At 46.2% G+C, this 22,534-nt stretch overlaps 1 protein-coding gene across 7 annotated transcripts in view; it reads left to right on the forward strand.

Annotated features, from left to right (window-relative positions):
• DNMT1 (DNA methyltransferase 1) overlaps window positions 1-22,534 on the forward strand; it is a 42,368-nt gene that overhangs the window by 1,048 nt on the left and 18,786 nt on the right. For 3 of the 7 annotated variants that reach the window (XM_082380603.1, XM_082380598.1, XM_082380602.1), the window contains exons 2-16: window positions 6,849-6,885; window positions 7,408-7,515; window positions 7,705-7,921; window positions 8,741-8,819; window positions 9,945-10,023; window positions 12,502-12,536; window positions 12,926-13,028; window positions 14,650-14,684; window positions 15,593-15,680; window positions 17,398-17,432; window positions 17,944-18,025; window positions 20,291-20,325; window positions 20,645-20,693; window positions 20,790-20,870; window positions 20,952-21,061. In XM_082380603.1, the coding sequence (XP_082236729.1) occupies window positions 6,849-6,885; window positions 7,408-7,515; window positions 7,705-7,921; window positions 8,741-8,819; window positions 9,945-10,023; window positions 12,502-12,536; window positions 12,926-13,028; window positions 14,650-14,684; window positions 15,593-15,680; window positions 17,398-17,432; window positions 17,944-18,025; window positions 20,291-20,325; window positions 20,645-20,693; window positions 20,790-20,870; window positions 20,952-21,061 (1,173 nt within the window). The remainder of the gene's footprint in view (window positions 1-6,848; window positions 6,886-7,407; window positions 7,516-7,704; window positions 7,922-8,740; window positions 8,820-9,944; window positions 10,024-12,501; window positions 12,537-12,925; window positions 13,029-14,649; window positions 14,685-15,592; window positions 15,681-17,397; window positions 17,433-17,943; window positions 18,026-20,290; window positions 20,326-20,644; window positions 20,694-20,789; window positions 20,871-20,951; window positions 21,062-22,534) is intronic. The other 4 variants (XM_082380599.1, XM_082380604.1, XM_082380600.1 and 1 more) reach the window with 3 other exon arrangements.

Raw genomic sequence — 22,534 nt, forward strand, 5'->3', positions numbered from 1 at the left:
TAATCTGTGCACAGGGGTCGGCGGCAAGACCCGTTGGGCCCAGGCTTCTTGTTCCAGAAGGGCATCAGTTTCACTCCTGGAAACTTGCAAACCTCACTTGGAGCACTAGTCACGGGAGCCTCGAGCAGCCCTGAACACTTCCAGCCAGATTTGTGAACCTGATTTGGCCATTTCCCTATTTCCCTGTGCTTGTTTCCTAAAGTTGTGCCAGTCAGTTCTGATTTGGGCTTTTGGGGGTGGAGAGTAGGTGTTGGAGGTATTTGGGTCTCCCTCCCAGGCGTCAGACCACTTCTTAACTCCAGTTAGAGGGTGCTGTGCCTTGCTGAAGAATCCCTATCCGTCCCCACCAAGACATAACAGGACTTAAAAATGGAAATGGAATTATGGAAGCACCTGGCTTCCTTTTAGACCCAGGACAGAGATGTTTGGGCCCAGCCTTCTTTAACTTGATGGTGGGAACACTACCTCCACTGGCTCATCTAACCTTGGGCAAGTTTCATAAACAAGTTACATCTGTGGACTAGGGCAGTTAACAGGGGCTTTAAACTGGTATTGGATTAAATGAGAATATGCCTGGCACATAAAGGCCCCCCCCATGTGAGCATTACTGACTAATCTAGCTTGCTTTTTTTCCCGTTCTGCTAATTGTATAAAACACTTTACATTATCTCATTTAATCCTCAAGTGTTCTCAAGAGTGGTTGCCACAGACGTTAACAGCAAGGAAGCAAAGATTCCTGCGGAAGTCTGCTTCTTGCCAAAACCTTTCCCTTCAGCTAGGGCTTCTATTGGGCCAGAGCAAGTGTTTTGTTTGGCTGAATTTGAATGTTCTTAGGTGAGGGTTGCAATCCACCATTCACCCTAGGTTCCATATTACTTTGAACGAGAAGTGCTTACTGTGGGTATAGAGTCTTGGGTTTCTGCCTCAGACCACTGACATTGTCAGCTTATGTGACCGTCTCAACAGCTTCTCTTAAATTTTGAATTTCAGCGTATAAAATACACACATAAACATGGCATTCAGTACTCCTTTTAAAATACTCCCTTATACCTCCTTGTAAACGGAGGTATAACTTTTTGATTCATGAAAATTGGGTATCTCATATTATGGATTATACTACGAAGTTCAGTAGAATGTTCTAGGAACAAAATGTAGGCCTAGTCCTCACACAGGCATTTCTGTCACTTATGCTAACTTGTGTTTATATGGCAGCCTCTTTTAAAACTCATACAGTTACATCAGCCATGTAACGATACTAGAAAGTATTCTTAACATTTGGGTTTTTAAGTTTAACTTTTTTTGAAGTATTTTATGTCCTAAGTTCTTCTAAAAATAATGCCTTTCAGGACAAGCCACATTTCTCCACTTGAATTTTCTTACTCTGTCCAAACCACCATCCTTTGTGTAGAAAAAGCAATAGTCTTCCTACTCGTCTTTCTGTTGCCACTCAGGTCTGCTTTCTATAAGTGGAAACTGTGATCCTCTTTCGATATAAGTTGGAGCCAGAGGTTTTCCTGCCCCTTACACTGCCTAATGCACTTGGCCTCAAGTCCGGGATCCCCGTCCACTTGCCTGACTCATCTTGTGCTCTTTTCCTCACAAACCACGCAGGCTACCTTTGAGGTTCTCAGGGCCTGAGACCGTGCAGAGCAACCAGTGTGAGGCCGGGTTCCACCTACCCCTTCACCATGCTGGCTAGTGTCTGTTCATCCGTAAGGCTGCTCAGAAAGACAGTCCCCTTTCCCTGCGATGAGGCGTTGAATTCTGTCAGCACATGCCGCATGCTGCCTTTGCAGCTTGGGAGTTGATGGCTTGTTGTCTGAGCATGTTTGCCTCATTCATTGTACGTGCAGCTCCGTGTCCACTAGACTCGAATGCTTACATGCCAGACTTTCCCCTTCAGCGAGGCCTGGATTTACATATTGATTCTAGCAACCTCTTTGCATAACTCATTTAGCCTTTGTAATTATGACAGCTTTCTTATCTGCTAGCCACTCTGATTAGATTAGGTTGGGTCGTGAAGTTCTTAACTAGTTCCATGGCTCCTGAGTAGGTATGGAGGGCAAAACTGACTTACCTTTTCTAGTTCTCCCCTGCACTAGGGTTCTAGAGGTGCAGACTACTGGGGTTCAGATCCCACCCCGCCACTTGCCAGCTGTATGACCAAGTCGTCTAACCTCCTGGTGCTTTATCTGTAAAATGGGATGGAGGTGCCTGCTCCACTGGGGCCTTGTGAAGGCTGAGCTGATAGGTGTAAACGTGGTAGAACAGCACCTGCACAGAAACCTCCTTCACTGCTTATCACGTGGCAGCTGTATGTTTCACTTCTATTATTGGGGTGGGGGACGGTGCATAACTTAAAGTACCAACATGCAGACCTGATACTAAGGCAGATACTTATATAGCAGTGTATGTCTGCTTATCATTCCAACCTTCCTGTTTGCCTGGCTTCTTGTATTATCGTCTGGACTTGCTCTTTTTAATTTTATTTATTTATTTTTGACTGCGTTGGGTCTTCGTTGCTGCGTTAGGGTTTTTTCTAGCTGTGGCAAACGGGGGCTACTCTTCGTGGCAGTGCGCGGACTACTCATTGCGGTGGTATGGAGCACGGGCTCTAGGCACGCGGGCTTCAGTAGTGTGGCTCTCGGCTCTCGAGCGCAGGCTCAGTAGTTGTGGCGCGTGGGCTTAGTTGCTCCGCGGCATGTGGGATCTTCCCGGACCAGGGCTCAAACCCGTGTCTCCTGCATTGGCAGGAGGATTCTTAACCACTGCGCCACCAGGGAAGTCCCTGGTCTTGCTCTTTTTGCTGCCACCTTAGCTTAGCTTTTGTGCCAGGTGTCCAGTCATTCTTCATTTAAGGTGGTTTTCTATCCTTAATTCTTTGTATCCTTGGCTTTTGTGATGCTGTTTGCTACCAGGGGACCTCTTCCCTGATTTCTGCCATATTCCTTTTCAATTCCTGGACCCTTATTTTCTTCCAGTCTTAAGATTTCTGCTTTCAGCAGTTGGGGGTGCCAGCTGGAGAGGCCTCTTTGGAGAGCCCGTTCTAATTTCTAGCTGCCGAATAGCCATCTAGATAGCTATTCACTGAAATGTCACTCCTAAAATTCATGGTCTGCTTACTTTCTCCCACCGAAAAGTTCAGAATTTCTGGTACTGTATTAGTTTTCAATTGCTGCCGTAACAAACTACTTCAGCCTTAGTAGCTTAAATAAAACAAATTTGCTATCTTCTGATTCTGTAGGTCAGAAATGTGGTGTGGGTCTCACTGGATTAAAATTAAAGTGTCAGCAGGCTACATTCCTTTCTGGAGGCTCTAGGGGAGGACCTGTTTCTTACTCTTTCAGGTTGTTGGCAGAATTCGGTCCCTTGTGGTTATAAGACTGAGGTCCCTCTTCTCTTGCTGGCTGTAAGGCGAGAGCCATTCCCAGCTACCGGAGGTGATGACATCTGTTGGCTTGTGGCCCCCTTCCTCCATCTTTAAAGACAGCAAAGCCAGTTCTCACATCACATCTTCTTGACCCTTCTGTAGTCACATCGCTTGAGATGCAGCTGGGACGTTTCTCTGCTCCTAGGATTTAAGTGACTCGATTGGGCCCACCTGGATAATCCAAGAAAACCTCCCCATCTCAAGGGCTGTAACCTTAATCACATCTGCAAAGTCCCTTTTGCCATGTAAGGTAACATAGTCACAGGTTCTGGGGAATTAGGGCATGGACATCTTTGCGGGGGGTGGTCCGTTATCCTTCCTACCACAAATATTATCTCTGGTAGTCCTATACCAACCGCCATGCAGCCAATTGCAAAAGGCAGAGTAAACAGAGCTTTGTAACTTCTCCAGCATGTTCTCAGCTCCTGCTGCTAAACCATATTACAGACCAGCATTTCTAGTTTAGGATGTTAGAGTGATTTAACATCTTATCTCTTCCTGTCTAATATATTGTTTATTTCTGCCAGATTGACTTTATTTTTTCCTACTAAAAGATGACTGATACCTTGGGTTCTGCCACCCCCATGACTCTTCCAGTGGTTTGTTAACCATGGGGCAAAGTCAATGATTTTTAGCCTGACATTGCCGACCTCCCTCAGACTGGCACCCACCTCCTCTCTCTGGCCTTGCCTTTCTTCCCCTGTGTCAGCCCGACTCGTGTGGGTTTCTTGGGTGAACTCTGAGCCAGCGCCCCTCTGTGCTGCTCCTGTTTCGGGCAGCTCCCTCTGCCCAGTTCCCACTGAGCTCTCAGTGTCTCTGGACCCCTCCTTCCTGATGCTGTTTATACCCTTTTTCTTCAGAAGCCTCAGATTTGAACTCTGTTTGTCCGCACAGTGGTTTATGTATATCTTTTTCTCCTTTGAAGAACTGCTCGGAGGGAAGCAACTAGGAATGAATCGTGGGACCGGAGACTGGCAGGGAGCTACGGGTTTCTTTTCTAAGGTGGTTGCTGCTCTCTGTGACTCCTCTACCTGGTCCTTCATGTCTGCTTCTCATCCTCCTGGCCGTGAACGCAAAGCAGATGTGAGGTAGTGTCACCAGCTTTACTGGGAAGGGGATGGACTCTCCAGTGAAAGCCTGGGTGTCAGGAGCGGCGCACTGGCCAGCCTTCTTCCTGCCACACCTCTGGCTCCTCGGTGCCTGCCCTGGGCTCCAACCTTCCACTCTGCGACCAAGCAGGTCAAATCCAATCTTCACAGAGCAAGACACTTCAGATATTCTGAAGATTTGTTTCTCCCTGCCAGGCTAAATAGCCCACTTCATAGGAAAGCTTCAAAGAATTCAGACCCACAGATCTGTCTCCTGGCCAGAGGTAGGAGTTGTCAGCACTGTGGAAAGGGCCCTTTGATGGGCTTCAGTCTAAGTGTTATCCTTGACACCTGAGGTAACCTGGTCGAGGTAGGAGCTGTGTCCTGCCAGGGTTTTGTGAGGAGAATGACTGAAGACAGGTCGGTGTGATGCTCCTGCAGCAGCATGTGAGTACCGAGTTCTGCAGTTGTCCTCATCTAAGGTTCTCCCAGGACCTGAGTTGCTTTGAGGGTAGAATGACTTTTGCCTGGAAGGGGCTCCACATGCTTCTGGAAAGCTTGACTCTGAATCTTGAGTCTAAGTTACACAACATATGTGACATATAGTATATTACCACTGTATCTGGAGGCTCCTAAGTCTTTTTTTTTTTTTTTTTTGCCGTACCATGTGGCGTATGGGATCTTCGTTCCCCGACCAGGGATCGAACCGGCACCCCCTGCCTTGGAAGCACGGAGTCTTAACCACTGGACTGCCAGGGAAGTCCCTGCTAAGTCTTTTCTATAGAAAGGCCTTTCCTGACCATCCAGCAAGTCATGAGGTCCCTGCCTGGTGGTGCCTACATCCCGTCACTCAGCTCGTTGCCTGGAACAGGGCCTGGCGTAGAGTAGGCACCCACAGGTGGGAGTGGTGGTTGAAGCTAGAAGCAGGATCCACGTGCACTCGGAGTAGCCACTGTATGTCATTAGTCCAGCAAAGCCTGTCGCCCAGTTCCTGGCTGCGCTGCTTACACTTGCCCTCTGGGAAGGCCAGCCTGGCAGAGCTCTGTTCCTGCCCTCTGGGCTGCTGGTAACTGAGTACCTAGCCTGGGTGCTGGAGGGGAGGATCCGTAGATGGTGGAGGCCCAGTGCCTGCCCAGGGTGCTGCCCCTCTGCTGAGGGACGCTCGCCCAGCTGGTTAGACCTGTTCGCACCCAACTGCCCACAGTCAGCGCCCAGGCTGGGAACAGCAGCCTCCCCATTTCCTCGGTGTCTTCTAGTTTTGTTCCTTTATTCTTTTTGCTCCCTTCCTCCCCAAAGAGGCAAGGTACTAATCTTCAATAATAAATCAGACCATGATTTTCCAGCTAAACTCATGACAGTTCTGCACTTCTGAATGACTAGGTACAAACATTTGCAAGGATGAACTCTTGGGTGAGGCGCCAGCCAACTGTTCTAGCTTCGTCTGTCTTCCTTGTGTGTGGGCACCCCCTGCTGCCCCAGATGCCTTGACTCCTCCATTTCCCTATATTCCTCCTCAGAATGCTGCCACCACCCCATCCTGGCCTTTGGGAATGTTAGCTGGCTGTTCCCCACAGCATCCTGTCACCCTGGTCCACTCTTTCTAACCTCTGTATGCCCTTCTATGAAATCTTGTCAGGTCCAACTGGAGGAAGACCACCTATAGGTCAGTTAACTTGGGAAGGACTCCAACTGTGTGACCTGCTTCCCCCTTTCCCAGTGTCTTTAAAATAACGTTAAAAAAAGAAAGAAAGAAATAATGTTTTAGAGCTCCTATATCATCTCTAACCACCATCAGAAAACCACCCCCGAAAAGGGGGACCTCATTCATATTGAAAATAACTTCTTTTTTTTTTAAAATTAATTAATTAATTAATTTTATTTTTGGCTGTGTTGGGTCTTAGTTCCTGTACAAGGGCTTTCTCTAGTTGCGGCAAGCGAGGGCCACTCTTCATCGCAGTGCGCGGGCCTCTCACTATCACGGCCTCTCTTGTTGCAGAGCACAGGCTCCAGACGCGCAGGCTCAGTAGTTGTGGCTCACGTGCCCAGTTGCTCCATGGCATGTGGGATCTTCCCAGACCAGGGCTCGAACCCGTGTCCCCTGCATCGGCAGGCAGACTCTCAACCACTGCACCGCCAGGGAAGCCCGAAAATAACTTCTTAACGTGTAGGCATTACAATAGGGCATTCTAGACACTGGGGGAGGGAAAAACCATTGTATTTTTTTCTAACATTCATGTTAAACTTATTTCCAAAGTTCTTTAAACTGGTATTCTTACAGGTAGACAATGTTGCTTAACAAGTGTTTGTTTCTTCCCTTTTTCTTCCCCCAGGCTCAAAGATTTGGAAAGAGATAGTTTAACAGAAAAGGTAAGGTAATCTCCACCTTAACAAAATTTATGATCAAATGTGACCATTTGACAGATACTCTGTAGTTCATAAAAACAAATTTAAATGGAATTGGCTCTCTTTTCCCTAAAGTTGAGGATAACGTGGATGTTTCTGTCTAATGTGCTGGACTAATAGGCTATTATTGGTTAGCTTTTGGTAACTCCTCGAGTTTCCCAGTCTGGGTTCCGTAGCCTCAAGTCTGCATTATAACTTGTCCTGGTCACACTGTTTTTCAAAATCAGTTTTGTTCTAGTACACTATTATGTGTCTGTTTCACCTCTAATCTTTCCATTTTTCACCACTCTGGAGATGGTGTGATATGATCTTAGTGGAAACATCACGAACATGTCTTGTGAATATTTAGTTTTCTTTTTAGCTGACTCAGCATAGCCTGCCATTCAGTCATTGTTATGTGACCAGGCAGTGTAACTATTTGTGTATTAGTCCATTAGTTCATAGCTTGGGAGTGTGGAGACTTCTAAACCTATATCCTTCCCTTAGGAATGCGTGAAGGAGAAATTGAATCTCTTGCATGAATTTCTGCAGACAGAAATAAAGAATCAGTTATGTGACTTGGAAACCAAATTACATAAAGAAGAATTATCAGAGGTAAGTCCTCAGCATCCCAGTGGCTAGAAAATGTTTCCTGCCATGTAACTTGTCTGTGACCAGGGAGGCAGAATAATCCCACCTCTCCCTGTTACCTGATAGTTACAAAGGAAGCGCATGTGTTTCCTTATTCTCTCATTGCCACTTGTTTACATTCACTGCTACTTAAATTATCCTTTCCTGCTGTAGGAGGGCTACCTGGCTAAAGTCAAATCCCTTTTAAATAAAGATTTGTCCTTGGAGAACGGAGCTCATGCTTTCAGTCGGGAAGTGAATGGATGTCTAGAAAACGGGAGCCAGACAAGTGGTGAGGACCGCAGAGTGGAAATAGAGAAAAACAAGTCCCCCAAACCTGTTTCCAAACTTTGCATGCCCAGGAGAAGCAAGTCGGATGGAGAAACAAAATGTAAGAGCACTTGACTCGTTTGACCTCGTTGGAGTCTGGTACAACCTAAGGGGAGGACAGACTTGGCGCCATAGGGTCTGTCTGTTCCCCCCACACACAACCCCTCCACCGGCAGTACTTGTTTTTTGTGTATCTTTTTGGGGGTTTTTTTTGTTTTTGTGGGGGGTGTGGGGGGTGGCTGTGTTGCTCGGCTTGTACGATCTTAGTTCTCCAATCAGGGATCGAACCCGGGACCTCAGCAGTGAGAGTGCCGAGTCTTAACCACTGGACTGCCATGAAATTCCCTCTTGTGTATACTTCTAACTAGCTTAGATATATACTTGCAATTTTTGTCTTCAACCAAGTTATAGAGCATTAGATCCCCAAATGTGGTTGAATTGATGAGGTATAAGATAACAGGAGCTACTGATGTTTATTACATCTAAGTTACATGCCTGTTTAAGCTAAACATTATTCTTAGACTCCTTCCCCGCTTGTAGTCAGAGTAACTCTTCTGGAATTTTTAAAAATAAGAGCATGGGACTTGAGCTCAGGTCAGGTGCTTGGCCACTTCATCTTTTGGCAAAATAAGCGGAGGTTCTGTTTCCTTGTCCGTCTCAGGGTTGGGCCCCTCATACAAGAGCTTGTGTTAAAATGGCCCAGCAAACTGACAGGTGCTAATTTGATGACTTTATCAAGATGGTGGTTGCTTAGAATAAGAAGAGAAGGATACTTAATCCTCAGAACCTGGTCTCTGCACCAGCTTGGTAATGCTGAAGAACTGTACCTTCGCTGTGAACTCTTTATTCATAGTGGCTTTTTTGTTTCTTTTTCTTTAAGCAGCTGAAGTCTCATCTAGCCCCAGGATTACAAGGCAAACTACCAGGCAGACCACCATCACATCTCATTTCACAAGGGGGTCAGTATATAATGAATGGACAGCCCCCATTTTAGGGGCCAACTGTTTTTGGTAAAACACGTATAGAATTAGTAGGATGTAACTTAGTAATTCCACATTGCTTAGGTTTTCCTTTTGATATTCTGTTATTAGACATTCATGAACAGCATTTCTGAAGACCTCATCCATTTTTACTCTTAACATAGGAAACTTCAAATGTACATACACAGAATTACCAAGGATAGTAAAATGAACCCCTGTGTACCTATCACCCAGTGTCAACAACAGTTAACAGCTCCTGGCTTTTGTTTCATCTATACCCCCATATGCTCCAAGTGAATTATTCCAAATGGATTACAACTCCATACACACCCATGTCCCCCCAGTTGGATTACTTTGAAACAAATCGGACATGTCATCTTATCCACAACTACAATATTTCTAGATGACAAGGTCTCTTTTTCTGACAAGTTTTTTATTCATATTTTGCTATAATTGCTAACATCTAGCAAACAGTCTTTTGAAGAAGACAAAACATGCCTTATAAAGTGTAACAGTTCCTTACTAACAAATATATAGCAGTGTTCATACTTCCCCTTGTGTAACAGAGTTTGGTTGATTTGCTCCTTAAGCCTTTCAAGTGATAGATTTCTTATTTTCTTGCCATTTATTTAAAGAAAATAGGTCTTTTGTCTAACAGCTTCTAGGTCTGGCTGACTGCATCGTTTTGGTGGTTAATGTGTTCCCTTGTCTCCAGTTTTCTGTAAATTGGTAGTTAGGTCTAGAGTCTTGATCAGATTCCAGCTTTATTTTGTGAGACTTCATTGATGGCATGGGGCTGTCCATCAGAGGCATGTAATGTCTCTTCGGTGATTCTAGCAGCCGTTGATCAAAGTCTAGATCCATTATTTCTTAAGGTTTGCAAAATGGTGGTATTCTAAACCTGTCATCCAAAGAAACATTAAGCTCGAAGCTTCTTTTAATGTCCTGGCAGAAAGGGCTTCTCCTTGGAGGGAAGAGGGTGTCCATGCCCTGAATCTTTCCAAACAGAGGGTACTCTTGGTAGGGAGGAATATAAGTTGTTTCGTGCCCACTGGAGGACTAGGGTCTGGCTGAGCTAACAGTTGGCTTTACTGTGTGTGACAGCCCTGCCAAACGGAAACCTGAGGAAGACGCTGAAAAAGCAAAATCAGATGATTCTGTCGATGAAGAAGAAAAAGACCAGGTAGGGCTCGTGTTTGAGTTTCTTAACTCTGCCTTATTTTGGTACACTTGCTGGTAATTGTGAATTTATACTTGGTCTGTCTATGGACAGGAAGTGACTGAGAGGGTGTTAGAACATATCCCTGGACCCAGGGCAGTACGAAGTGTGTTATGGTTAGACCTGAGGACTCAGCAGGCCCGTAACTTTGGTCTGTTCTCTCCTGTCTACCTTCCTACCTCTCCAGCTGTCAAGATTTGACAGTCAAACCAGCAGATGTGATGTGTTTAAAGCATTTGCTTCTGATGTCAGATAAGCTCTTTTCCCACATCTAATTTCTCTATAAAAGCAGAATTGTCATATTATTATGTGTATTGTAATAATGCTGCTTAGACTTTTTAGGTTAGAAAACTGGCGGCTTGCCAAAGGCCTCCAGTATAGAAAATGTCAGTCTCTAGCACTGTCCCATGTGACTTGAGGGGCAAACCTAGATACCAGATGGTCACATGCTATCTATTTCAGTCCTGCCACAGGATTAGCTGTGTAAGTCGGGAAGTCTGTAGGTTTACAGGTGGGTAGTAAATGCCCTTTTACCTGCTAAAGATGAGTATCCGTGGTTTGCTCTAAGGCAGGGTTTCTCAACCAAGGCATTGACTTTTGGGGCCAGATAAACCTTTGCTGTGGGTGTGAGTCCTGTGCATCGTAGAGTGTTTAGCAAGGTCCCGACCTCTACTCACTAGATGCCCGTAACATTCCCTCTCTCTCCTCCCAGTTGTGACAACCAAAATCACCTTCAGACTTTCCCAGATGTCCCCTGGGGGGCACAGTTGCACTGAGCGAGAAGCACTGGACTCAAGGCTACCAATATCATTGAAGTGGACTTGACGTCCTGTTGTAAAAGACATACTCATTCTCCTGTTTTTATTTTGGAAATTAGATGCCACTGCTCATGATCCTTATTCAGATGTCTGTAATTAAGTTTAGTCAGACTACCCACTCACAGGTGGGACACTGAGACAGAGGGAAACAGCTTGTCCAAGTCACATGGCCACATCCCTTGCCTTCTAAGAAAACGTGTCACAAGGGAAAGCAAGCTGGCTCTTGTAATATTGACAAGTCTTTTTTTTTAAACAAATGTGCCAGTTTTAGAGTTGTTCTTTGCTCTCTAACCTTTTGGAGGGCTTACATAGCCTTCAAGCTTCTGAAGAAACGAACTGGGGCACTCTTTCCCAAGCAGGAAGCAGTTTCGCTGGCAGTGTGTGAGAGGCCTTGGGGACTTGGAGGATGAACACTTGTCGCAACAGGGTTTATCCCGATGTGCTAGAGTAAGGCTCAGTGCACCACACCGGTGTCATCAGGTGGTGGTGGTCAAATAAGTAGTACTACAGAGAGAATCTTACTTTAGTCAATTTAAAGTTTTGAGATCTCACTATGTTTTTTAAAACAGGTATTAAATACATGCATTTGGTAAAACAGTACAAAAGGCTGTTTGGTACCTAGGGGTGGTACTCCCCCCCCCTCCGTCCTGTCCTTCCTTTGAGAAGCGAGTATTCATCAGTTTCTTCTATATTGTTTCAGATTATATGTATGTATAGATTACTGTAGTATATTAGTATAAAATCTATCTTAGGGTTCTCCAGAGAAACAGACCCAGTGATGTCTGTATATATGAGATTAATTTAAGCAACTGAGTCACACGATTTCAGGCTGGCGAGTCTGAAATATGCAGGACAGGCCAAGAGAGGCAGACCTGGGGAAGAGCTGATGTTGTAGCTCAAGTCTAAAGGCAGTCTGGAGGCAGAATTTTATATATACACATACAGATTAATTCCGTATAATATAGTACAGGGGTTCTGTGTAGTTTACCCAACTTTCTCCAATGGTGGCGTCCCACATAACTGTAATAGCAAAACCAGAACATGGACATCGGCGTAATTTACAGACTTTATTCACTATGCATGTATAGTCACATGTACGCATGCAAGCATTCTGGTAACCTCCACCTCAAACAAGACGTAGATCGGTTTCATCACCACAATATTTTTATCCCTCTTAGATACATAAGTACAGACATCCTGGAGTTGGCAAGTGTTGTGAACGTAGGGAAGTAGTGTACTAAGGTGTTCATCAGAGAAGAGCTGGTGTCCAGTTTAGGTTGTCATCGTCACTTCCTGATGTGAATCCCAAATTACTACTTTGGCTTTTTTCTAGTATTAACAAATTCCTGACATGAAGTGGATCTTTGACTTTACGTACCGTCACTAGATGACCTCTAGTGCCCGGATGTGTGCCGGGCCAGCTCCTGGGCCTCTCTTTGTTTTGAGGGTGGTGGGACATCAACACCAGGCTGAAGGTTGCCCAGATCTCCCCCAAACCCAGATTACCCCTCAACCCCTGTTTTTAACCACATCACATGTATCTATTTAATACTTTGACTCATGCTTTTGGTTTTGATCTTCCTTTGAAATACTGTTTTTCTCTTTTTCCCTTCTCTCCACATAGGAGGAAAAGAGACGTAGAGTTACATCCAGAGAACGGTAAGAATAATAAACCTTTTCTGTGCAATATGTAATCTTGATGACTGAAATTACTTTTCTGAAATCTTCTAAAAAGAAGAACTTTATAGTGAGTTGCCAGGGTGACCATAGATAGCTTAAGGATGCCGAGTTTGCAGTCAGATTATTGACCTTGTGATTCAGGTAGAATTCTCTTGCAAAGAGTGAATTGGGGGCAACTGGCCGTTATCAGAACTAGATCTAAAGATTGTATTAAATATTAAATGTTGAGGTAATATGTGCCTTTCAGGGCTCCTGAGATGAAGATTGATTTTTGGGGGCGGTGGGTAGGAAGGAAGACCTTTTGAAAACTGCCTCCACGGGAGGAGTCGGTGAAAGTCATCCTTAGGGTGTGTGATTTTGCTTGACAGAATTGCTGGACCGCTCTCTGCAGAAGAACCGGGAAGAGTAAGACCAGGAACACATGTGGAAGAAGAAGAAAGAGATGATAAAGTAAAGCCTGGTCACCTCTGGGTTTGTCACTTCCACCTAATCTCAGAACCCATTTGGTTCTAGGAAGGGGGGTCAGGGTGTGGGGAGCGTGTAGGAACAGAATGACTTTCACTAACGATCAAAATGACCTTGAATTTATCCAAAATGCTCTTCAAACTCATTTTTCTTCTGGTTCTCTATGTGGAAGGTGTGTTACCTGGCTCTGGTGATAGTAAATCAGCGGTAGGCCTGGAAGTCAGCTGGACCTCTGCTACTTGATCAGTCACAGAGTTTCAGTCTGTCCCCTCGCCTGCCTGCCTCTCCTGCCCATGAGGTCCTTGTGAAGGTCTCATTTTCAAACACATGAGGTGCTAAAGTGCTATAGTATCATCCAGGTATAAAGTTGCATTCTTAACTGAGATCAGACGAGTTCTTTGCCCAGACCTCCAGCTCCTTTGTAAAATCAGAGTTTAAGGTTCTGTGAAATACAGATGTACCCACTGAACCCCCATGGGAGGGGGTAGGAGAAGGAATTGGGGGTCTGATACTGGAAGCTTTACCATTAGACAGCACTGCCCCATATGACGAAGGGCTGACATTGGTCAGTCACAGGTGGTAGAACAATAGCAGGTCCCTTTTGGTTTTATTAAGACATTGATTAGAAGTTTCTTAGAAACTCAAATGGGTGGTGTGTGCCCTTATTGAGAGCCTGTTAAAGGATGGGTCTCTGTTATTTTGTCCTAATGGGGAATCAACTAAGATGTATAATTCTTGAATCATTTCGTACTTGAAAGTAGTCTTTAACTGATCACTTCCCTACCCTGATCCTAGTTAAAGTTAGCAGCAGTTACAGTTGGGACACATGTTGAATTGTTTGAGAAGAAGCGGTTCTAGTGGGATAGCTTGACCACCACCCTCCAAAGAAGGATTTTAGGGCAAGATTGAAATCCCTTGTCTGTGACCAGACTCCCAGGATCTCTTCTTCCAGTAGGAAGGTCTGCAAAGTGTTTCTTCTGTTAACATCGCCAACCTTTGTGATCTCCTTACAAAGTGTGTGGGGTTCCTGAGGCTGACTTCTGCTCTCTGGAGAGGAGTGTTTAGCTCTCTAAATTCAGGCTCAAAACAATTTGTTGTCCATGTTTGAGATGGAGCTCTTTTCCAGATTGGGTCATTCTACTTCATTTCTTTATTAGATTCCTAGCTTTGATAAAGTTTTCTATGAGACTGTCAACACTTAATAATGACAAGTGATAGTATTTTGCCCCCAAATCCCTCTTAAGCACCAGTATCTGTCTAAGAGTTATTTAACTTCCTGCCTACCTACCCCACCAAAAAAAGTGCCTTTTTTTTTTTTTTTTTTAATTTATTTCGGCATTTGGGATCTTTAGTTGTGGCATGCAAACTCTTAGTTGTGGCATGTGGATCCAGTTCCCCGACCAGGGATCGAACCTGGGCCCCCAGCATTGGGAACACGGAGTCTTAGCCACTGGACCACCAGGAAAGTCCCAAAAATGTGCTGTCTTGAAAGAAGAGAATCTTTATTCCAACTAGACTGTAGGATCAGTTTAGGTATTTTATTTCCGTAAAACTCTTTAGTAGAAAGATTCAAATCAAATGGAAAAATTAGTCTTTTTTTTTTTGTCTCCCCCTCCCCTCCACTTAGGAAGAAAAGAGACTCAGAAGCCAAACCAAAGAACTGTAAGTATAGTTAACATGCCTTTGTACTTTGTGAAGCTTACTTGCTAAAATAAGCATTCTGGTAAAAATAATGGATTGGACAGTGTTAAGTGCACTGATCATACATGTAATGTGTGGGTGACTTCTGCTCGTGGAAGGTCAGACCACCACAGTGAAGGCTGAGGTCAGCTGAGATTTAGCTGACCTTGACCCCAGGCCTGTTCTTAGTGGTGCTCATACAGCAAGCAGTTAGTCAGGTGGTGGTTAAAGGGCATTGAGCAGCTCTGTCTCTTCCCCACAGCTGTGAAAACGCTGTATGACAAACTGCCCCAAAGCTCAGTGGCTTACAAGAGTAAGCATGTTTTGAGCTTACATGTTTGCGGCTCAGTGGCCATTGGCTGATCTTGGTCAGGTGGACCCGCTTCAGCCCCAAGACTTGGCCAGCCTGGGTGTGCTCTCCTGGCAGTGGCAGCGCCTGAGGGCAGAAGTGGAAAGCAGCCTCTGACAGGCAGTGGGCTGAAGCAAATGTTGAGACTGGGCCTGAGTCTGGGGTGGGCAGAACACCTGAACTGAGTGGCCGGGCCCTGGCGGAAGGAGAGGTGAGGACTTTCCAGACGGCACCTCAGGCCAGCTAGCAAACCTGCACAGGAATCCACCACAGGCAGGATTCCCATCAGGTTACCAGAGATCAGTGGAGCCCTGTTGTCTCTTCTGTTTTTAAACTACTGCGTGTCAGCAACACTCAGGTGAAGTGTTGATGGTGCTTCCGAGTTCATACTTCTTGAAGTAATAAATGCCTTTTGGGTTTCTTGCTCTGAAAACTTGCCCTTCAGATAAGAAAGACAATCCATGCTCTAACTTTGGGGAGGAGACCGTGTAAACCCCTCACTGGGGCTGCTGAGCTGACTGTGTGTTTCGTTCTGCGGCAGAACACCTAAACAGAAATCTAAGGAGGAGCCAGACGGAGATGCGAGGCCCGGAGGAGCTCAGGCTGAAATGAATGAAGGAGAAGACAAAGTAAAGACTGACTCTGTCACTTACCTCTACCTGATCCTTACGTTCCCAGCTGGTGGGGAGCAATGCCGTGGGGTAGGGCTCTGTGTTCAAGTCCAGCCCTACCTGCCCGTGGGGTGGCTCTGGGCAGGTTACCTGCTCCCCTTCATGGGGGTTGGTGGCTGTCACTTCGTGTCAGCGCCTGATACATAGTGAGTGTTCAGTTGTCTGTTTATCATAACAGTGGGGAGGGCCTCTGTGTGCCTGGACTAAGGCGTGGGACCAACTTCTCTTCAGAGCCTCTGCCCTGAGAAGGCTTGACGTGTCCCCCCAGTTACATGGTGTCATCACGCTTGTGCTGCTTTATCAACCAGTCAGTCTCCTGAGTTCTTCTGAGCCTAGCTCCTCCCTTCCCTGCCAGCTTCCCCAGTTCAGCTAAGTGAACACATTTAAACCCTAAAACACTGTACATTGATCCAGGGGTGGGCCTGTGTAAACGTCCTGGGCGGCAAGGTTATCCACAGGGCTGTGAACTCCAGGGGAGGGGGATACAGCCGCTGGGGGCCGCAGCACAGGACTCTTAAGCTCCTTAGCAGTTTGGTCCCTGTCTAAGAGAAGCCAAACTAGGGTGGTCCCAGGATTGTCTCTGGTTTTCTGTCTGAGATCTAGAGAGCAGAGCCAGAGGTCAGACTTGCTGGGTCTTGAGCGTTCTCGCTTCCAGCGGGCACCCCTTCTTGTTCTATGGCAGATGATCCTTTCGGTGTTTCCCCCAGCTTGTTCTATCTAACATCTTATTGTCTCTCATCTTTTCTGTCTGGTTATTCATTACCTTACTGCCAGCACTTGCCTGGCATCCCTTCAGATCTAGAGAGATCTTAGCGGTGGTGTCAAACCACCCATTTTCCTCAGACGGCAGCTGGCAGGAGCTTTAGACCGCACAGCCGGCACTTTTGCCTCACGGCAGAAAAGGACAAAAGGATCAAACATTTGACTTTGTCTAATATTGTTGACTTTTCTTCTGTTTTAATCTATGTGTACATTTCTCGCTTTCTAGAGGTGAGTTGCATATCCAAAAGGTATTTTTTGTATGGAGGCTCAGCTGTTTTTAATGAGTTGGTGACCAAGTCAGGAATTCCTGCTTCTATTTCTTTCCCATACTAGATTCCGAAGTTTAGTGTTGTCACCCCCTACCCAACTCCTGCTGTCCCAATGCCTGTCTATATGACATCTTCACCCCTGACCAAATGACAGATGGAGCTATAGGCATTTTGGCCAACATAAGCAAAATGGCTATAATATTCCCTTTTACTTTGAGCTATCCTAGGACAGGGGTTGGTAAACTATGATCCACAGGCCAAATCTGGCCCTCTGCCTGTTTTCATAAACTTTTATTGGAACACAGTCATGCCATTTCACTTATGTATTGCTTCTGGCTGCTTTTGTGCTACAGTGGCAGAGTTGAGTAGCTGTGACACAGGTCTGCAGCTTGTCAATCTGAAAATGTCTGTTTGCCCTTTACAGGAAGTTTGCCAACTACCGGTCAACTCTTGTTTGTAGGCGTTAGGGAACTGAGTTAACATTTTTGAAGCCTCATCTCTACCCTGTAGACCTGCCCAGATTTTCCTGTTCTCTCATTCCACAGTGCTGCAATCATTAACTGATCCTTTGGGGTTTTGTCTCACTCTTGCTCAGAAATTAATTTTCCCCCCTTTATTTCTCCACCCACACTTTCCCCTCTCAGGATGAAAAGAGGCACAGAAGTCAACCCAAAGATCTGTAAGTGGTTAAAATACTTGTGCTTTTGTGCTGTGCTTTGTGTAATTTAAATTAGCGAAATAACTGTTGGAGATCTGTGATGTAGAGGTTTACAGGGAATTGCTGGTGCTATTGGAAGATTGGATCAGTTTGGGCGGGGCTGGATAAGAAACCAGACTTTGGGCCCCATCTTACCTGACACCCTCTGCTACGTGGGTAGCACTCCCGTCACTGCACTGTCACGTGTCTCTTAGTTTCCAGCACCTCTCATCAGGCCCCACGTCTGAGGGTCACATGGGGCTTCTGAAGGCCTCCTTTCAGGATCACGAGTTAGTGACACACCTTTGGAGCTACTGTGACAAGGGGACTTTCTTTTTTGGATGGGAAGAAAGTGTCTGTTTGTTCGCCAGATCTATTCTGAATAGTTTGCTTTTCTGTAGGAAGACATTAGTTTGTCATTTTTTATGTGAATTGGCAATATAGTTTTGTTTTTTTTTTAAGCTAACATCTGACTTATTTGTTTATCCAATAGAGCTAGCAAACGGAGACCAGAAGAAAAAGAACCTGAAAGAGTAAAACCACAAGTTTCTGATGAGAAAGATGAGGATGAAAAGGTAAGGCCTAGTTTTTTCAATTCTACTGTGTTTCATAATATCCCATTGGCTGGAATATGTTAAAGTGATTTTTAAACAATTTTTCTTATGGAAACATTCAAACATACCCCAAGGTAGGCAGAAAAGGGTAGCAAACCCTCACATTCTCATCAGCCTTCAACAGTTATCAACCCATGATTAGGCATGTTTTACCCAAGCCTTACTCATTCTCCTTACCCTCCCTCACCCTGAAGATAAACAGATCCCAGACGTATTGCTGAAATATCTACAGAAGTGCTTCTAAAAGGAGAGGAGTCTCTTCTTAAACATCACCACTGGGCTTCCCTGGTGGCGCAGTGGTTAAGAATCCACCTGTCAATGCAGGGGACACGGGTTCGAGCCCTGGTCCAGGAAGATCCCACATGCCACGGAGCAACTAAGCCCGTGCGCCACAACTACTGAGCCTGCGCTCTAGAGCCTGTGAGCCACAACTAATGAAGCCTGCACGCGTAGAGCCCGTGCTCCACAAGAGAAGCCACTGCAATGAGAAGCCTGCGCACCACAATGAAGAGTAGCCCCCACTCGGTGCAACTAGAGAAAAGCCCATGCGCAGTAACAAAGACCCAACTCAGCCAAAAATTAAAAATAAATAAATAAATAAATTTATTTTAAAAAAATCACCACTATACCATTATCATAGCACAATAATATAAAAACCTAATCTCTGTTCAGATTTCCCTGATGGTCTCCATTGTGTGTTTAACAGTTGGATTCAGGACCCCAACAAAGCCTATATAATATACTTGGTTCCTGTTTGTCCTCAATATGTCATCTGCAGCTTCACCCTGTCCTCTTACTTGCAGTTGGTGGAACCAGCCAGCTTACCTGTAGCGTCTGTGGGTTCTCAGGCTTGACATATCCCTCCAGCCCTGTCCGCCTGCAGACCGGTAGTTAGGTCCAGAGGCTTGACCAGAGGCAGGTCTCTTGTTTTCCAGAGTACTTCTGAGGTGATGCTGTGTACTTCCTGTTACATCATACCATAAGGCATGGTTATCTTTTTGAGGTGTTACGATTGATCACTGAGCTCAGGTGCCTTCTGCCTGATCCATCCATTACAAAGTTCCCCTCAGCTTTTCGCCTGATGTTTTTAACAGTCATTGCTTAAATCCATTATTTCACTGGGAGTTGCAGATTGTGATAGTTGTGTTCTATCATTCCTTCGTTTACCCAAAATAATTCTAAAAATAAATTTTCTCATATATTAGTCAGCAGGGGCTGCCATAACAAAATATGACAGTCTGGGTGACTTAACCAATAGACATGTATTTTCTTACAGTTCTGGAGACTGGAAGTAAAAGTTCAAAGTGCCAGCAGGGTTAATTTCTGGAGAAGTCTTTCTTCCTGGCTTGTGGACGGCTGCCTTCTTGCCGGGTCCTTACATGGCCTTTCCCTGTGCAAGCACGTAGGGAGAAAGAGCTCTGGTGTCCCTTCCTCTTTCTAAGGTCCCCAGCCCTATTGGATTAGGTCCACACCCTTGTGACCTCATTTAACCATAGTCACTTCCTTAAAAGCCTTATCTCCAAATACAGTCACATTTGGTGTTAGGGCTTCAACGTAGGAATTGGGTGGGGGGCCAGGGACGCAACTCAGTCCATAGTACCCCTCTTCAATTATATACTTACTCTGAGGTACCACTTATACAGTAAAGCTATTTTTTGTTTGTTGTTTGTTTTTTTAAAGTGGTCTTACGAGTCTTTTAAGGAAGTCTGGTTATAAGAATTTTGTTTAGGGGCTTCCCTGGTGGCGCAGTGGTTAAGAATCCGTCTGCCAATGCAGGGAACACGGGTTTGAGCCCTGGTCCGGGAAGATCCCACATGCCACGGAGAAATTAAGCCCGTGCGCCACAACTACTGAGCCCACGTGCCCCAACTACTACGTGCCTAGAGCCCATGCTCCGCAACGAGAGAAGCCACCACAATGAGAAGCCCGTGCGCTGCAACGAAGAGTAGCCCCTGCTCGCCGCAACTAGAGAAAGCCCACGTGCAGCAACAAAGACCCAACACAGCCAAAAATAAATAAAAGAAAATAAATACATTTATTTTAAAAAAAGAATTTTGTTTATAAGACTAGACACTGGAGATGGCTTGGGTCTCACTGGTTCTCTGACTGCCTTCCTGCCTCTGACTAGGTTTTGTGATAACCATGTACATTAAATTCTTAACTCTGAAGCATTATCCAGATGGAAAATACTTTTTTACCTTTCACTCTTTTGTTTTCTCCATTTAGGAGGAGAAGAGACGCAGAACTACATGCAAAGAACCGTAAGAACTTATTTTTGTCTTTATACAAAGCAGATCATAATATTAAAATGGTTGTCCTAGAAAGAAAGATAAAGGGGCTTTTAGTGAATTCTAGAGCAGCCTTAGCTTTGTATGTGATGGAGTGTGAGCCCAGGACCGAGACGTTCCAATTCTGCCGTGTGAGGCAGATCCCCTCCGCGTGGTGAAGACGCTTACGGCCTCGCACCTTGTCCCTTATGCAGCAGGGGGTGCTCATCTGTGTCTGGTGGATCAGGTATAACTGATGGCAGATTCTGATATGTTGTGAAATGACTAAAAAAATCTTCTGCTTCGTTCCCAGAACTGAGAAGAAAATGGCTCGAACCAAAATGGCAGTATTGTCCTCCAAGGTAAACATATATCTGGGAGTAAAACCAGTTGTGCGCCACTAATGCGATTGCTTGGGGCTGGCCCTCTGAGCGCCGTTTGTGTTCGTGCCTCCACAGACCGATCCTCTGAAGTGCATTGAGTGCGGACAGTACCTGGATGACCCCGAGCTAAGATATGAACAGCATCCCCCTGATGCAGTAAGTTCCAGCTGTGTTTTCAGCCTTATATTGATAGTGTCCTGTCTCTTGTGTCTCTAGTTAATGGTCATTGTCTCTCAGGTGGAAGAGATACAGTTGTTGACAAATGAGAGACTGTCCATATTTGATGCCAATGAATCTGGCTTTGAGAGTTACGAGGATTTTCCCCAACACAAACTGACCTGCTTCAGGTAACTGATACGCCTCTGCTTTATCGTAACGGGGCATTTTCCTAAAGACACCTAAGTTCTTAATATCCTAGTGAAGTTTTTAACACCTAACCTGCAACATTTCTTAAGCTGCTAACACGAGATAAGGGCCAGCAAGCTGGTAGACGTCTGGTAGACGTTTGCTGGTGGTGGTGGGGCGGGTGGGTGGGTGGTTACAGCTCTACCTGTTAGCTCTTGAGCAGGTGTGCATCCTGAAGCTCATTCAGGTGAGGGCCAGCTGTGTGCTAGGTCCTGCACGAGGTGTTACAGATGCAGCACCTCAGCTCCCTGGTCTTATGGAGGCAGAACAAAAGTTAGGCCTGTCAGGTAGTAACACTGTGACAGATGTGAAAAGCATGGGGAGCAGAGAGCGGGTGGGGGAAAGTTGTTTAGAATGGAGAGGAAGGGACTGGAGGAAAGACCTCGGTGGCTTGAGAACAAGCCGAGGGGATAGTGAGGGAAAGACATCCAGGAGAAGGGAACGGCAGGTGGAGGCTGGGAGGTGGGCACGTTGGCTGGGGGAGACTAAGTGAGAGGCTGTGTGGCTGGAGCAGAGGGGCTGGGGGTGAGTGGTAGGGGAACAGGGGCCCGGGGAGGGGCCTGGACCCTGCAGGGCGTTGCATGCCGTGGCAGTGATGCCGGGGTCTTCGGCGTGGAGGTCCGTGGCATCTGGGCTGTACCTTTGGAAGGGCCCAGACGGGCCTGTGAGTGAGCAGAGTGCCCGTGCTCTCCAGCCCCCTTGGTTCCGTTCTGTCCCCTCACTGGGGGTGCTTCACTTTGCTTCTTGTGGGAAATGGCTTGGCTCCAGGACCAGCCCACGTCTCCTTTCAGGCCGTGGCACGTGCTTTTCCGCTCCCTGGGCCGGAGAACAGTAGGGGGGGCGGATCGCCTCTCGTAGCCTCAGGTGGAATCGTTTCTGGGCAGCCTTTCCGACCCTCCTGCCCCACAGTGGGCTGGGGGGCTCTGGGCCCAGGGAAACCCCGGTATGTTTCTCCTGCAGTACCCTGTGCACTCGCTGTGGTTGGTGGTGTCTCCCACGCTCCACGATCAGGATCCTGATCCGTAGTGGGATGCTGGCCACCTACCAGCGGTCCCCTGGCTCAACCTCTGCCTGACAGCACAGGTGAAACGTGCTGTTGGCATTGCTGACGTTCATGGCCTCATGCTTCCCTGTGGCATTCCTGGGGCAGAGGTTCAGGAGAACCAGGGGCTGGGGCCGCTGTAGTCAGGAGTGTCAGGGCTTGGGATCTCTTGGCCACTCCTCAAGAATAGGAGGTTGGGAAGGTGGCAGTAAGAACACTCTTCCTAGGAATGACATGCCTTTGTAGCATCAGGCCATTGGAGCCAGACCACCTGGGTTAATTAGGAACTCTGTTTACCTCTGGTACTTGGGCTGAAAGTGGCAGGTGGAAACAAGCCCTTCCTGTGAACCAGTGGGTCCTGCTCCTGCCTGGG

Source organism: Balaenoptera borealis (genome assembly GCF_965194805.1).
Source record: "Balaenoptera borealis genome assembly, chromosome: 2".
Taxonomy (NCBI): Eukaryota; Metazoa; Chordata; class Mammalia; order Artiodactyla; family Balaenopteridae; genus Balaenoptera; species Balaenoptera borealis.